This window comes from Colletotrichum acutatum (genome assembly GCF_030867785.1).
Source record: "Colletotrichum acutatum strain CBS 112980 chromosome Unknown BDZ83scaffold_7, whole genome shotgun sequence".
Lineage (NCBI taxonomy): Eukaryota > Fungi > Ascomycota > Sordariomycetes > Glomerellales > Glomerellaceae > Colletotrichum > Colletotrichum acutatum.
Window position 1 is genome coordinate 327,875 of NW_026849001.1, and position 15,618 is coordinate 343,492.

General features: G+C 54.8%; 6 protein-coding genes across 6 annotated transcripts; 4 read left to right on the forward strand and 2 right to left on the reverse strand.

The window, feature by feature from the left end:
* Positions 1–630: 630 nt before the first annotated feature.
* BDZ83DRAFT_647081 (uncharacterized protein) lies at positions 631–2,112 on the reverse strand (the record flags this gene model as incomplete). Its single annotated transcript, XM_060510040.1, has 1 exon — positions 631–2,112. The coding sequence occupies one exon, from the start codon at positions 2,110–2,112 to the stop codon at positions 631–633; it is 1,482 nt and encodes a 493-aa protein (XP_060370367.1).
* Positions 2,113–4,660: 2,548 nt separating this feature from the next.
* Positions 4,661–5,792, forward strand: BDZ83DRAFT_747533 (uncharacterized protein; the record flags this gene model as incomplete). Its single annotated transcript, XM_060513450.1, has 2 exons — positions 4,661–4,715; positions 5,650–5,792. 2 exons carry the CDS (start codon positions 4,661–4,663, stop codon positions 5,790–5,792), a joined length of 198 nt encoding a protein of 65 aa, XP_060370368.1.
* A 369-nt stretch (positions 5,793–6,161) lies between these two features.
* Positions 6,162–8,500, reverse strand: BDZ83DRAFT_401244 (GTP-binding protein TrmE N-terminus-domain-containing protein). Its single transcript, XM_060502845.1, has 3 exons — positions 8,053–8,500; positions 6,484–7,997; positions 6,162–6,399 (listed from the first exon to the last, which is right to left on the reverse strand). Exons 1-3 carry the CDS (start codon positions 8,347–8,349, stop codon positions 6,381–6,383), a joined length of 1,830 nt encoding a protein of 609 aa, XP_060370369.1. The 5' UTR covers positions 8,350–8,500; the 3' UTR covers positions 6,162–6,380.
* Positions 8,489–10,123, forward strand: BDZ83DRAFT_602316 (ribosomal L28e protein family-domain-containing protein). The gene is made up of 2 exons (XM_060507163.1): positions 8,489–8,780; positions 8,840–10,123. Exons 1-2 carry the CDS (start codon positions 8,758–8,760, stop codon positions 9,771–9,773), a joined length of 957 nt encoding a protein of 318 aa, XP_060370370.1. The 5' UTR covers positions 8,489–8,757; the 3' UTR covers positions 9,774–10,123.
* A 219-nt stretch (positions 10,124–10,342) lies between these two features.
* On the forward strand, positions 10,343–11,854 carry BDZ83DRAFT_602318 (Sec1-binding region of Mso1-domain-containing protein). The gene has a single exon (XM_060507164.1). It carries the CDS (start codon positions 10,634–10,636, stop codon positions 11,519–11,521), a length of 888 nt encoding a protein of 295 aa, XP_060370371.1. The 5' UTR covers positions 10,343–10,633; the 3' UTR covers positions 11,522–11,854.
* A 693-nt stretch (positions 11,855–12,547) lies between these two features.
* On the forward strand, positions 12,548–15,208 carry BDZ83DRAFT_566608 (GTPase-activating protein GYP7; the record flags this gene model as incomplete). The annotated part of the gene is made up of 4 exons (XM_060503865.1): positions 12,548–12,718; positions 12,795–14,169; positions 14,222–14,803; positions 14,856–15,208. The coding sequence occupies 4 exons, from the start codon at positions 12,548–12,550 to the stop codon at positions 15,206–15,208; spliced, it is 2,481 nt and encodes an 826-aa protein (XP_060370372.1).
* Positions 15,209–15,618: the final 410 nt, after the last annotated feature.

Below are 15,618 nucleotides of genomic sequence, written 5' to 3' on the forward strand. Positions count from 1 at the left end.
GGCAGGACTGCTGTGGAACCCAAGTCTTGGTTCGGTGGTCAGCACCAGACCAGCAGGAGAGATGTTGATTATGGTGGGTGGGCGGTGGTTACATGCAGGTCGTAAGGCTGGTGCGGCTCAAGTGAGATGTCCTCAATCAGGTTAGGCTCCGTGCTTTGCCAGAGCCAGGCAGCCATGAATTGGGAACATTTTGTGTGGTTGTTCCACATTTCCAAGCCTTCCTTGGACCATTTCAGCTTGTGCCTCGTGGCGTTGGGGGTTCACCAGGGACTTCGAAGTATGATGTACATAGTTGTACAGGTTCTAGCTAAGTACCTTTGTAGAATTTTGGGTGCAAGGGGTTCCGTAGGTCACGGGTGTGTAAGTCATAAATTGGCTAAGTAAAATAGGAAAATCTGGTTCATAGTCGACGTAGAGGCAGTGAGCGGATGTACACCAGCATGGTGCTAGACATGTCCTTCGTCCTGTCTTCAGGTGCTTCAGAAACCCGTTGTCTCCGTTTTATCCTCTTCTCGACTCCGATTCCATCAGCATGTCTCAACGGACGTTATCAGTACACCACTAGTGACAGCACATGAGCTTCTCATGATAGTCAGCCGGAAGTTGTTCCTCTGCACACCCTTCTCTGCGTTAATGAATGATCATATGCTCGGGTACCACCGGAAGAGGTATGTCCGCCGTCAAGTTTATCCCCGACCCCAGGAACCTTCCAGGTCTCTTCTGTTCCCATACCAGATCCTGCGTCCACAACAAATCGATGCCCACCGCCGCGAAGAGCCGGCGCGTCGGTTCCTCCAGTGCCGCAACCATGTTCTCATGCCCGGGCATTTCGTGCTCGCTCACCCCAATGTGGATGAGCTTGAGGTGAGGGAACCGGGTGGGTGCCACGTCTGCCAGGTATTTCAGCGTCCCTGATATTACATAATGAAGATATCGGATCCTAAAAATACGGATAGACGGCGGTAGCAGCGATGCCAGTCTCGCTTCGGGGGCATGGGGCGTGACAATGTCCCGGATCAACCGGCAGTCGAGTGAGAGATCCTCCAGAGCGCCGCATAATCTCAACCGTTCGCTGTGGCGGAACTTGACATCCCAAAGCTTCATGCCATGGTGCGGCTTGAGGTGGTAAGATATGTGAAGACTCTTGAGTCGGTTTTGCACCGGTTTGAGGGCCTTTCGCCAGGAGCAATCGTAGTTCTGGTTGGTGATTTCAAGGTGTTCAAGGCCAGGTAGACATGTCAACAGCTCCTCCAAATGAGGGTCCCGTATACCCGCGATTGATAGGCTCTTCAACTTTGTCAAAAAGTTCGTAGGGTTTTTGGTCGGAAGCGTGCCGCGCTGAAGAATCCAAAGACCTCCCGTGCTAGCATGGATAGATTCCACGTTTGGGAACATGTTCTGCATTCCGGCAAAATTAATATAGAGTGTGCATTGCCTGGATAGACCGACTATGACACCCAGACGACGGATCGAGGGCATTCTCAGCCCCAGCCAGCTTTTTTCGGGCCAGATAGGGTCGTGGTCACTGTAACTGACGAGAAGACTTTGCAAACGAGGACAGGACTGGACAGCCGCTATCAAATCCGGGACCTCGCCTTCCAGCTTGCTATAGTCCTTTATTGGCATCGGTGGCTGTGGCTTCCCTAAGTGTTCAGTGTATAATGTGCTGGCAGCTTCCCATACTTCGGGGGGCACTTCTGAATCCGACACACTGCTGTCGGAGCTGGAGGAGTCCGGTGATGTTAGGCGATAATTGACTTCCAGGTCCCAGCTTGCAACCTGTATAGCATCAACGTAAGAGGCCAAGTCAGGTCGCTGTCGGATGGTACGGGTGAATTCCTGAACCAGGTTCGGCTCGTGAGTTTTTCTGACGGGCCTTTGCCTGGTAATAACTGTCTGTCGAAGATGCATGTTTCCCGTCGCATAATAGTGGTACAAGATCGGATAGCCTACCGCAGATATGCGCCTTGAAGTTCTGCAAAGGAAAGCTAATGCTCTCTTGTCGTCCCGGATCTCTTGTGTATCTGCGTGAGGGAAGCCGGTGGGGTCGCGGCAATGCATGCAGAGGTAACTCAGGGTCATTTGAAGGACTTCGATAGGTAGAGACTCCATGGCGTAAAACTTCCATTCGTCGCGGTGCAAAGAAGACAGTCAAGGTCAAGAGAGGTGATACGGCTCGTGGAAGTGGAAGAGAAATTCTGAAGAGAAAAAGAGAAAGAGAAGAAGGACGAGATACGGGCGAAACTCCTGACCCAGTAACCGTACGGCACAGGTACCCGGCTCCATATTGACGGCTCAGCATTGTGTTGGAGCATTCTGTTGTTGGCGTTGGTTATTCTTTGTTTGTTGGTTGTCACTGGGCAAATAAGATTAAGCGCCCGGATTGGAAGGACGAGGACGAGGACGAGCCGTCGCTATCGCACCTCTATCTGAGGCACCGTATTTTCTGTTACTCTATACTTCATACATTTTCAACACCATCGTCACTTGAAGTGTCCTACACGATGGTGGTTAATTTGGGCTGATGTTCGATGGTAGTTGAATGTAGTCGGGAAGGATTTGGGTTCTAACAACTGGAGGCCAAGACGTTGGAGGGAGGATTGGATGGGCCGCATAGAAGGTCCGGGCGCCGGCCCCTAGCAAGGACCTGCCTCCTTCCGTTGCAAAGTGCGAACCTCTATTGTGCCTGCCCGCCTGGGGGCCGCAAAGCTCAGACCTTTTGCTGCCCACGTTCTCCTTAGTCATCTACTCCGTACCCGTAGTGTAGGTATCCACGTACCTCATGGGTGGGAGTAAACTCAAGAAAGGCAGGCCTGATGGCCCCCAACTTGAACTCCCATCCCAACAGGCAATGGGTGAAATGTCGCACGTGGCTTTGAGCGCACCCGGGCACTGCAACTTCAAAGTCCCTTAGGCAGCTGCTTCATGAATGTATCTTTGAACAGCCCCTTTTGGACCCCAACATCCCGGCTGCACCCCCGTTCATCTCGTCCCAACTTACGTCTTCAACAACGACATCTCGTCGAAAGCAGCATCTGCAACCATCTTATCAGAGGAAATGCCAACGTGTCGGCACTCAAAAAAGTTTCACGGGAACTACAGAGACCAGTCTGCCTATTGAAAAGCCTGGTTTAGACTTGGCAACAGGGCTCAAGGAACTATTGCGCTGCATCCGCTGACTCACAGTGGTTTCTATTATTTCGCGTCGGTCGAAGGATCATGGGCCTGCAAATGAGTACACCTCTTTGCCCGAAACACGAACCTTACGGTAATAGCAGTCGTATCCTGTCATATCCATCGCCCAACGCTGTCGATGCGATGCACCTATGCAATCACAATTGCCAATGACTTCACACTTCGGTCTTGTCCGATCCCTGATGCGCCCTAGGCCGTCTTGAGCATACTCGGCCAACCAGGACCACATCTGTTTTGGCATCACGGAACAGACAGGATGACTACAGCAACCACTCGATGCCTTGTCGTTTGAGGCCAAAGGATCTTAGGTCATCTCCAGATGCGGACCAGCACCGCCTTCTGCCGTCTCTCCGGGTGCTCCGCGGGGCCCCCACGGAGCCAAGGCAGTCATTTGCTGCGAGCACTGAGCGGAGTTTCCGGCATCATCCATCTTTCCGCGTCCACGCCCGTCTTTCAATGCCCGTCGCTTCGCGATGCCATGCGTTCGTCGTCACATGAGATGCCTCACAAGGCGATTCCATATCCAGGTACCTACGACACCGGTGACTCTTTCGCCTGCTCACCTGCAGTGTAGATCACTGTCGAGGGAACAACCGCCGGTGTCTTACCAATGACGGGACCAACGGCCATGAGCGGCCCGTCCGTTCCTCACCGACCATAGGACTCAAACACCGAGCAACTCCGGAGCTTTGTAATGGCTACGCCTATCCAAAGGTAGAGACTTACGGGCACCGCCGGAGGCAGTCGCAACCTTCACTGCAATCAACGAATCAAGATTGCACGGGTGACCGTTAAGCTGGCTGAGGCGGTTAGATCATTCCCTTGTCGTATCGGTCAGTTGCTCAATGGAGATGCGCTGGTTGACCTTATGTCAGCCTCCATCCCCCACCTTCGAGCGTCTTCAGTCCTCGCTGCTCAGAGACTCGAAAGAAGAAGAACATGTGCACAGCCTCGAAGATGCTGACAGAGACATGCCCTGTGGCTGCTACGCGATCTCATCCGGGCCGACCTGAGACGTCTCTCTAGGCAGGCTAGGCTGGTGCTTACTTTTCCTCTGCACAGGTGGTCCCCTTTGGACTACTCAGCCCTACACGTTCGACCTCTTCCCTGTCGGCGGTTCTCTCATTCGCCAAACAAGACTTGCTCACAATCTTTTCCTGTCTCTTTTAGCGCATCGACTAATCATGATGCACCAGTCCGTGTAACCAAAACCCGTCGCCTTGGATTTCGTCCCTGTCCCCCTTGTTTCCAAAAGTTCGGAGGACGAACCAGTGAGCCACACCCTTGGCCCTCTGACGACCAGAAACGGAAATGAACCATTGATATGACAGCCTATTGCGGAGCTGCTGGGTTACTTACAGGGAACTGACTTGAGAGCCACATCTGCCCAGATCACCGTAATCCAGGCCCGCGGCACTCCAGCGCATGGCGTTCCCCCCTCGCCTCGCACGTTGCATCTCACATCATGACGAGGAACCTTGCGAAGCCCACCATCACGTCGCCCGGGTTTCTGCTCTGCCGTATGCCGAGTGGTCTGCAGACCGACGACAGTGACACACACGCATACCACATGCGCGCGGGCGGCGGGCAGTGATGGATGCCGACTTGTTGACTTAACTTCGTTCATGTTACTCAGGGAAGAGGAAAGGTGTTACGATACTTCCTCGTACCTTAGTAGAAAGAAGGCTAAAGCGTGTCCTTCATGGGTCCTTTTTTTTTTTTTTTTTTTTCATTATCCGCCCCCCGGTCGTATTTCTTTGGTTGCCTTGGGTACATGTCATCGCCCTCCACATGGACCAAATTTGGAAAGCAAAAGGGCTGCCTAGAGAGAGTGAGACAGAGAAGCCGTAGGGGCCGTGCCGAAACTAGCATCGCAGGTATCTCAATCTCCCGCACAAGCCCAACGCCCCAACCCCAAGCCGTTGCGATACCCGTTTACCGGGCGTCCGCGCCTCCTCGCACGGAGGCTGAGATGCCAAGTCGAGGTACCAATGGCCGGGTTTCTCTTCTGCTGCCCCCCCTTGACCTGAGGTAAATCGTAAAGGTACGTAGGGCTGGGATCTCACTCCGTACCTGTCCAAGGTGCCTCACCCCTACACGATGAGCTTCATCAACGCCCGCCCCCGTCTCTCGATATGAGAGAGAATATGGATGCCTTGAGGCCTATATAAACTCCTTGATATATCCCCATCTGAGGCAGGAATATAGTCCATCATCACACTCACAATCCAGCATCACAAGCCTAGACACAGCTCTCATACAACCCCAAAACAATCTCAAGTCTCCTCTCTTATACAAACAAACACCAACCACTTACACCATCAACAACCCATCTACCTCCCCTTCCACCAAAAACTCAAATTACTCCATCCTACACAAAACCCACAAATCCAACCACAATGGCCGCCTTCACTCTCATGTTCACTCCCGCCACTGCCGTCTACGGACGCTCAGGCTACAACAAGGACGGCGACGACGAGGAGAAGAACGACCGCGGCCGCTCCGGATACAACAAGGACGGCGATGACGACGAAGAGGGCCAGAACAAGGGCCGCTCCGGCTACAATAAGGATGGCGACGACGAGGAGGACAAATAAGCGTCTCACCACGCCTTTGCGCACATCTCCTTCTCCTGGGTTCCTTGGTCCCACGAGGACTCGGTTACCGGCTTTGCATCCTTCAATCATCCTGCTGCGGCTAGCTATCAAGCTTTGATGTCTTGTGTAAGACAACGGGCTCGGCCGCATCAGACATGCGAGCTCGACATTTCCTATTCTATCAGCATTAGACCGGCGTTTACATCACTTGCATCCGTCCGCCCACCCCGCCCTTCCTTTCCCTTGCGCGAGCAGGGGAGGTCGGGTTCACAAGGGTGCTGGCGGCGGCGTTCCATCTTCTTCTTTTCTTATCTCATGCATTGGGCCGGAGTTTGGGGTAGATGGTAGCATCGCGACGGATTACACTCCTTCTTTTTCTCCCTCTACTTTGATTGGATTTGGGACTGCATAGCAAGCATGGCACGCCTCTTTTCAAAGAGGAATGGTTTCTTTTGTCGCATTGGGCCGGCGTTGACGGGTTTGATTCGCATCTCCCTCCTTCTCTTCTTCTCTCTCCTCTACTTCTCCTATGTCTTCGACAGATTAGATTTAGATATATGAGGACTTCACCGTCCGGTAGTATAATCACTACTTCCCTACACAAAACCTAAGAACGCCAAAATGTGTTAGTGAAATGTGCCATAGTAATAACATAACAAAAAAACTGAGAAACAAAAGAGTGAGTACTCACTTTTCGAAAATCACACCGAGAACCTCCTCCACATCCCCGGCCTCGACGCGCCCCGTAATCTTGGCAAGACTATCTGCTGCATAGCGCAGGTGTTCCGCGGCTAGGACAATATCAGGTTCCTCGCCATCTCCTGTCTCTCCTCCTTCTTCTTCGGAGTGCGCGACGGCCATGAACTCGTCCAGGAACCCGCGACACTGCTCGAGCAACTGCGCCTGCCTGGCTGTCACGCCCAGCAGGTCTTGCTGGTCCACGGGGAGGGCCGTCATACCGGCGAAGGAATCGACGAGGCGGTCGATGAGCCCGTGGATTGCGCCCGGGTCTTTTTGACCGGCGCCGGCGCTGGTAGGGGAGGCGGACTTGGCTTGCGCTTCGGCTTCGCGGCAGGAGATGGTGAGGATATCCGCTGTGCGGAGATTTGGTATCTGAGAGGTTGTTTCGTTTCTGAAGCGCTCGAGGAGGCTGGAGAAGGTGGCTACGTCGACGGCGTCGCGCTTGTTGACCACGATCAGGCAGGCCTGCGCCTCGGACGCTAGTTGTAGTGTCTCCGCGTCGTAGTTGATGCGGAAGCCGCCGTCGGGGCCGGGGCTGGGCTCGACGGCCGCTAAGACGATAATGATGTCGGATTCCGAGGCCTTTTGCTTCGCCCGCCGGATACCTTCCTCTTCAACCAGACCCAACGCAGGTTCAGAGGGACCGCCGCCACCACCACCGGCAGCAAGCCTCGTCCTGATGCCAGCCGTATCCGCAAAGGAGCAAAGGTACCCCCGGATATCGAGACTGACCTCGACAACATCCCGCGTCGTGCCAGCCTCCATCGAGACAATGGACGCCTCCCTCCCAACAATAAGGTTCATCAGCGAGCTCTTGCCGACATTGGGCGGGCCGAGCAGCGCGATGCGGATGCCGTTTCGGAGGAGCTCGCTGCGCTGGCCCGCGCGCTCGTGGACACCGATGCGATGCCGCATGTCGGCGACGAGCGCGCTGACGTTGCTCATCAGCTCCGCGGGGGACTCGTCAAAGTGCTGATCCTCTGAAAAGTCGATGAGGGCTTCGATTTCACCCCTGGCTAGGAGAAGCTGCTCGCGCCAGGCTTCGTAGGTCCGCCCGAGACTGCCCGAGCTGCCGCGCACGGCGGCGCGACGCTGTTGCTCCGTGTCGGCGGAGAGGGTGTCGCCCAGGGACTCCACCTGTGCGAGGTCGAGTCTGTCGTTGAGGAAGGCTCGTTTGGTGAACTCGCCTGGTTCGGCGTAGCGGATGACACTGATGCTGCTTTCGGAAGCGGAGGCGCATCGTGGGATCGCGGCGAGGACTGCCTTGACTGTTGCAGAGCCGCCGTGAACGTGTAGTTCTAGGACGTCTTCTCCAGTCACCGTTTTGGGACCAGGGAAGTACAGCACCAAGGCGTTTGAATCCAAGATTGGTGCCTCCTCGCCGGCTTGTCTGTCTACGAGGGTTCTGACTGATGCATATCGAGGTTTTGGCAATGCCTTGTTTGGGCATAGGCCTTTGTAGACCTGGATTTTGGTTTCAGTGTCGAGATCTAACGAGATTTGCTGGAAATGCTCTCACATCTGTACATCCGGGACCAGACACGCGTATTACGGCGATGCCGGCCCGGCCTTGTGCTGTCGACAAGGCATAGATGGTGTCTTCCTTGAGAATGACCTCTGATGTCGATGTAAAGAACCGTGACTGAGTTCTCGTGTTTTGTGGTGTATCTCGTTGGTAGAAGAGGCCTAAAGCAGTTGATGGTAACGCCAGAGGCCGAACTCTCAATGAGCTGTAACCTCGATCACTAAGACATCTTCGAGAATGTAAGGGGAGGTTTCGGCCGAGGCTCCTCGTTGACCGAATGAGAGCATGCATGGACTAGTAAAACAGTGGACCGAAGGAAAAGAATGAAACTATTATGTGTAGGACGACTACATCCGCACTGCGATCAAAAATACATGGGTGTAATATTGTATGAGATGATGGTAACGAACTGTTCACTGAACGACTGAGCAGATCAGGTTGACGAAGTTCCAATTTGGGAGCTATTGCAATCTCAAGACGTTTGATTGGTCCGCCGGGCCGCTTTATCCCCGAGCTTATCGCGATAAGGCTCGTACCCCTGCAACTTGCCCGTTGGATGGAATTTTTTTTTGTAGCGTCGAGAGCGAGGAAAACCAACCTGGAAGCGCCCCGCCGCCTCGGTTTTCTTCCAGCACTCGACGAACGGCAAGGCCTCTTGACAACTCTCAACCTCGTCTATTTCCGCCCAAAACCGCCACAATGGCGTCCGACGAGATTATCTGGTGAGTCTTGGACTTATTGATTTAATTGCAGGCTTCAATTCTAATTCCCCCCGCCTTAGGCAAATCATCAACCAGCAGTTCTGCAGTTTCAAACTTTCCACAGAGAAGAAGCAGACGTTCTGCAGAAACGAGAACAATGTCACAGGTCTCTGCAACCGACAGTCATGCCCACTGGCAAACTCCCGCTATGCCACCGTTCGACGCGCTCCGAACAAGGACACGCTGTACCTTTACATGAAGACGATCGAACGTGCGCACATGCCCTCGAAGCTATGGGAGCGCATCAAGCTGCCCAATAACTACGCCAAGGCCCTGGAGATGCTCGATGACAAGCTCATTTACTGGCCCAAGTTCCTCATCCACAAGTGCAAGCAGCGTCTCACTCGTCTCACACAAGTCAACATTCGCATGCGCAAGATCGCCGCCGAGGAGGAGCGCATGGGCGAGAAGCTGGTACCGAAGATGGCGCCCAAGATCCGGCGCCGCGAGGAGGCCAGAGAGCGTAAGGCGGAGGCCGCCGCCAAGCTGGAGCGTACCATTGAGCGCGAGCTGGTCGAGAGATTACGCTCCGGCGCCTACGGCGACCAACCCCTCAACGTCAGCGAGTCGATCTGGAGGAAAGTTCTCAACTCCATGGAGAAGGAGGGCGCTGGCAAGCGTGATAAGGACATGGACCCCGGTATGGAGTCGGAGCAGGAGGGCGAGGAAGAGGACGAGTCCGAGGACGACTTGGAGAAGGAGGTCGAGTACGTCTCCGACATTGAGGAGAGTGATGAGGAGCTCGAGGACATTGAGGACTGGCTCCAGAGCGACGATGACGCCGAAGATGATAACGAGGAGGAGGAGGATGACGACTCTGAAGACAGCGACGAGGAGGCGGCTCGCAAGGCTGGCGACAAGCGGAAGCGCGGCCGGGCGGTGAAGATGAACCAGAAGAGGCTGAAGCAGAAGCAGGAGGAGCGCCCCAAGATTGCGGAGGAATTGACCTGGTGAGAGAGGCTCGCGTGGAATTCCAATGGCGTCTGGCGCGGATACCTTTACGGCTGATTACGGGACGGAAAATCAAAAATTGGGGGCATTGTGCATACCACCGTGTGCTGTGATATACCTTTATCAAATGGCTGTTTAATCTTACTGCCTTGTCGTTGTTTGCGTGCATGGTATATCGTGCTTGTCGTCTGTCTCATACCTTATTTCGCGTTTGCCTTATTCATACGCTCAGTACTTTTACTTCAATTATGTTCACTACAGGCCGTTTGAAATGAGAAGTCGCGCAATTAGGTGACTGCCTGGCAGCATGCGTGTTTGTGCCAATATCTGGTCCATACAAAATGTTCTATAGGTAAGGTTGGAGACTAAGGTGGGAGGTAACTTGCATGCGGCCTGGAGCAGTGATCCATGCTTCACCGAGACCTGTTCGAGCCGGGGCCTTTCGGTGAGGACAAAGCACCTCAATTAGTGCAAGTTCCTTTAGAACAATGCGGGTAGGCCCAGGCCCCACCACCCTGCATCATTCCGTCGGGCGACAAGTGTCGGACCCGTCAACCCAGGTCGCTTCCCATTCCCTATCATTCAAGACCGGCTTATTTGAAACGGACCACTTCAAGCAACCCTCCAAAATTAAAACAGCACAACGAAACCACCCGCCGGCCTTTTGGTATCCCAACTTCTCCTTTTTCTCACTAATCAACTTCGACAGCGAGCGAGCGATTTCAGACACGAATCCCGACGAATAGCTTTCGTGCCCCGGAGCAGAGCTCTTTACCCCAACCCGTCCGAAAACAGTCGAAAACAGCGCCTTTTGCCTTTCTGCCTTTGCCCCGCAGGATCCTCGCGGCAAGAAACAAGGCACGATGTCATCTTGGTACTCGAGGATCCTCACCAACACCACCTCTCAGATCTCGAACCTGCAGAGTCGTTTGTTGCAGAGCGAAAATGACGGCGACACGGAAGACGACACCCACGTGTGCAGAGTGCTTAGAGGCTACTACACCGAGAAGGGCCGTCCGTTCCCAGGCTGGCTGCCGCCCGACCCAAAGGCACCACCCCCAGCAACGCCCGTCTATGCCCAACCAGCCCAGCAAGTCGGCGCACGATACGGAGGTCTTCAGCAGCAACAGCAAGCTGGTCCTACGACTGGTTTGAGCTCTCTGTGGGATAACAACGGCGGCGCGCAACAGAGGCAAGACACGATGAGCCTGCGACAAGGTCGCGGAGCTCCCCCACCGATGCGAGGCGCCGAGCAGCAGCCCGCGCGACTGAGCCCCTTTGCCCGAGCCGGAGACAACGGACGCGAAGAGGTGCAGGCCCGACCTCTGCCCAGCCAGCGAGCGGGTAGCTACCAGCAGAGTGCGGCGTACGGGAGAGACACGACGAACACACCGCCGGGCAGCTCAGCGGGCGGCTCAGCACAGGATCGGCTTAAGCAGCGACTATGGGGAGGTGCGAGAACAACCAGTCCGGCATCTGGGGGCCAAGGACCATTCCAACCACCGACGGGCAGAGGCGGGAGCGGTGACTACGAAGACCGATTTGCTCCCGGCGGCATGTACGATGGGAATGGAGGCGGCGGTGGTGGTGGAGGTGGAGGCAGGCCATTTGTGGCATCCAACTCTCCGTGGTCGAACAACGATTCTGGCTATGGTGGAAGCGGCGGCGGCGGTGGTGGCAGTGGTGGGCGAACAGGACTGCCTGCTGGCCCAAGACGCCAAGGTCTCCCGAGTGGTCCTCGTATGAGATAAAGTGGACGAGATCAAGTGGTGCGCGAAACACGAGCGAGAATTCGCCTCGGGGATGCGAGGTCCTTGTTCGGGGGTTCTTCATTATGATGCGGGCGTTCACGGTCAAGATGCTTGTCGGGCCGGAGCCAAATTGTCGACAGTCGGCTTATTGTAAGGTTCTGCGGACCGTATGTAGACGGTGGGCGTCGCAGAACCTCGGAGCAAGGCAGAATGCGAATGTTGCTTGGAGACATGTATCTGGAAAGGTGCGAGAGCAGAGCTGAGGCACATACACACACACAATACAGACTCTACTAATCATGCATTTGGACTGAAGTCGCTGGTCTTGATGTATTGTTCGATCTGCTGGGCTTCATCAGAAGTTGCAACTATGTCGCAAGCCTCCGTCGTGATGGGATCCGCCTTGATGCGCGAAATAGTGAGCCCAAGTGAGTTACGGTATTCACACCTAGAAACTCGTAAAACGGAACGGCGAGTCCGCGATGAAGCTTCGTCTCGCGAGGCCGAATCTGGCAACGATGGAGTGAGTTGCTTGCGCGTGCAATACGCAGCCTCGGAAGGACCAACCGGAGGCGCGAATGACGACGCATGCATGCTGCAGATGACATGGTTCACCTTGACGCGCGGGTAGCTGTACCACCGCACTACGCTAAAAGGCTGCCTAAATGGCGGTACAGATACAGTGGGAACAACCCCTCCGAGCGCATGGATGCAAGCTTTCGCAGCGGGGTGATTCAGTGACGGAAGTGGGTGGCCACGCCCCTCAGAGGGTGCGCGACGACTGCTAGGCTGTTCGCCCCCAACGTCCCATATCATTAGCCACAGTTCGCTCACATGCCACTTTCCCCGGATCATCCTTCTTGTTTCTCGCTCTTGTTACTTTATTTTCCTACCGGAAACTCTAACAGTTGAGCCATTGTCGCAATATTTCCGTTTCCTGAATAGCCTCACCCGAGACGACAGCAGGCCTCCGGAGCCGAAGCCTTCCGTACATCCCAGCTTACATTATCGACGGCGCACTGCATGATGACCTCAGACTCGGATCCCCCGTCGTCCGCCAACGCTCCACCACCGACGCGACCTCGTTCGCCCTCGGGGAGCTTCTATGCCCTCAGCGACGATGAGGAGGGGGACTACAACACAATCACGCACACAGAAACAGGGCGGGGCGTCAAGCTTCTCTTCTCTAAGAGCAAGGTATGTTGTAGAAACCGCTCTCGCCACCCCACACCTCAGAAAGACCGGAACTAACGGGAATGTTGCCATGCCGTAGGTCTATGTACACCCCACGCCATCTGCGAAAGATAATATCCCCGGTTACATAGCCTTACTTCAGCAAAAAGGAGGCTCCAGCGAACGACCGACTTCCTCCTCATCTCGAGACTCTCGCAACCCACCTCCCTCCAACCTGCTCCTAGCATGGCTTCCCGAAACCTCCCTCGGCGAATCCGAGAGTATTTACGTAAAGGTCGACCTCAGTGAAGGTGAATCGCCGCCTAAGCAGTCGTATCTGGTACCACCTCCGCCGACGGTCACATCCCACAGAGGCTCTGTAGGCACATATGCTTTCGCCATCCCCGTCAGCGCAATATACTCGCTTCTTGTGAGACCACCGAGTCTGGGCTGGTGGTTCGGCTCTTTGATCATCAACTCGAGGGCTGGCGACAGTTTTCCCGCGCTATTTTTCCACGACAGCGAATGTCAAAGCACGATCCTTAAGAGGAAGAGGCGGACGAGGGATAGCTTCGACCCATTCGGTGACCGGGGTGAGATGTTTTGGGGCGGTGATGAGGTCCTGCGATGGTTGCGGCGCTACGTTCCGATCGAGAGATCCGGCGCCGAGCCCAACATTTACCTGGTGGAGCCCTCGAAGGAGGACAGCGAGGCATTCAGTGGCAAGCTTACATCCAGTACGGCTCAGGCCGGCCAAAAAGATGGCACGGGAACTCGAACTGGCGGCGCTGGTCCCAGTGGTGACGTGCAGATGGATCCCTTTGTGAAGTTTGTCAAAGAAACTGGATGGAACATCATGGAGAAGTTCAGCAAGGTCACCACTTTCACCAGACGGGCTGCTCAAGACGTCATACAGAACCCGAATGTTCCGCCGCAAGTCAAGAGGCTTCTTCGCAACCCAGAGGTTCAGACTCTCCAAGATGAATTTGACAGCGCAAGGATATACCTGGCGCGCTGGGCCATGGGAATTGCCGAACAAAGTGAGCGAGATCGGAGCCAGAGAATATGGACTGCTAAGGAGGTCTTGGAGCTTGAGGACACCGATGTGGGGGAGTTTGAGCTCCTGGACGGCAGTAGCACCATGTCGTTGGAGGACAGAAGAAAGACGGTGACGTTGAAGGAATGGAACACGTTCTTTGACCCACGAACTGGAAGGCTATCCGTCACCGTTGACGAAGTCAAAGAACGGGTGTTTCACGGAGGACTGGACCCTGACGACGGTGTCAGAAAAGAGGCGTGGCTCTTTATCCTCGGGGTCCATGACTGGTATAGCACTGCGGAGGAGCGAAAAGCCCATCTCGCGTCCCTACGAGACGAATATGTCAAGTTGAAGGGCGCATGGTGGGAAAGACTGGTAGACTTGGGAGGCGAGGGTGAACAGGGCGAGTGGTGGCGTGAGCAGCGTGGGCGAATCGGTAAGTCTCTATAATATCTCTTCGCATCTTGCCGCGACTAACATCATGGCAGAAAAGGATGTCCACCGGACAGATCGCAATGTGCCCATCTTCGCTGGAGAAGACATCCCGCACCCCGATCCCGACTCCCCCTTTTCCGAGGTCGGCACCAATGTCCACCTCGAGCAGATGAAGGACATGCTCCTAACGTACAACGAGTACAATAAGGATCTCGGCTACGTGCAGGGCATGTCTGATCTCCTTGCTCCCATCTACGCCGTCATGCAGGACGATGCCATCGCCTTTTGGGGCTTCCAGCACTTCATGGACCGCATGGAGCGCAATTTCCTTCGAGATCAATCGGGTATGCGGTCTCAGCTGCTGACTCTTGACCATCTCGTTCAGTTCATGGACCCCAAGCTCTACGCTCACCTGCAGTCTGCGGATAGCACAAACTTTTTCTTCTTCTTCCGCATGTTGCTCGTCTGGTATAAACGGGAGTTCGAGTGGATGGACGTATTGCGTCTGTGGGAGACTTTGTGGACAGACTACTTGAGCAGCAGCTTCCACCTCTTTGTGGCGTTGGCCATCTTGGAGAAGCACCGCGACGTCATCATGACCCACCTGCAGCATTTTGACGAGGTGCTTAAATACGGTATGTGATCATCTGATATTTTTGTTAACTTTGTCATACTAATCTCGCACAGTCAACGAGCTTTCCAACACGATGGATCTTGACTCAACTCTCATTCGCGCGGAGGCGCTATTCCGCCGGTTTCACCGCTTGGTTGAGGCAGTCGACAAGAAGGGCAATTTCCCAGGACCGAGGATCCACGACACGGGATCTCCTTCAAAGTCGGCATCCACGGACAAAACTTCACAGGAGGGTCAAAGCAGCGCAGGCCCAGCATCGCCGCGCAAGGACAAGAGTAAGGCAACTGAAGAGCCCGAGGTCAAGAAAGTCATCACTCCGGAATTGAGAGAGCTGCTCAGCCGAAAGGTCGTGATCTTGCCGCGGAAAGAAGTAGCGAAGAAGGGCGACGGGCCCGGAAGGTCATGAAGAGCACACAAAGTAACACGAGGACATGACGGAAACAAAACAAGGTTTGCAAACGGGCGGGTCTGGCATTTTGGGCGTCTGGGCGTTGTGTCTGGACTAAATAGCGATCGGAGGTGAGAACACTTGCGCTGCAAACGTGTAAGATACGTCTTTCTTATCCCCTAATACACAATATTTTGTTGGCGGCACCTCCGAGAACCAAGATGAAGGTGACCTATACCCAGTCCCCGAGAAAAGAGGTGTGGTCAGAATCCCCACCTGTGACGCCGATGAGGGTCCCGGAAGCCCGGGTTCAACGATAGTTAAGGATGTCTTCTCCGGCTCAGCCCCTCCGAAGGGAGTCAGGGGCAGCGCAGCCGCAGCGCGGCCCCCCCCCCTCCCCCCGGACAACTTAAGATTCCGCCATCGTT

Bases quoted from the DNA above. Each gene is read 5' to 3' on its own strand.
- BDZ83DRAFT_401244 (XM_060502845.1), bottom strand. From the start codon at position 8,349: ATGCATGCTCTCATTCGGTCAACGAGGAGCCTCGGCCGAAACCTCCCC. The intron at 7,998-8,052 runs GTGAGAGCATTT...ACCAAAATCCAG, and splicing joins CTGGTCCCGGATGTACAGAT to GTCTACAAAGGCCTATGCCC.
- BDZ83DRAFT_602316 (XM_060507163.1), top strand. From the start codon at position 8,758: ATGGCGTCCGACGAGATTATCTG. The intron at 8,781-8,839 runs GTGAGTCTTGGA...CCCCCGCCTTAG, and splicing joins GCGTCCGACGAGATTATCTG to GCAAATCATCAACCAGCAGT.
- BDZ83DRAFT_602318 (XM_060507164.1), top strand. From the start codon at position 10,634: ATGTCATCTTGGTACTCGAGGATCCTCACCAACACCACCTCTCAGATC.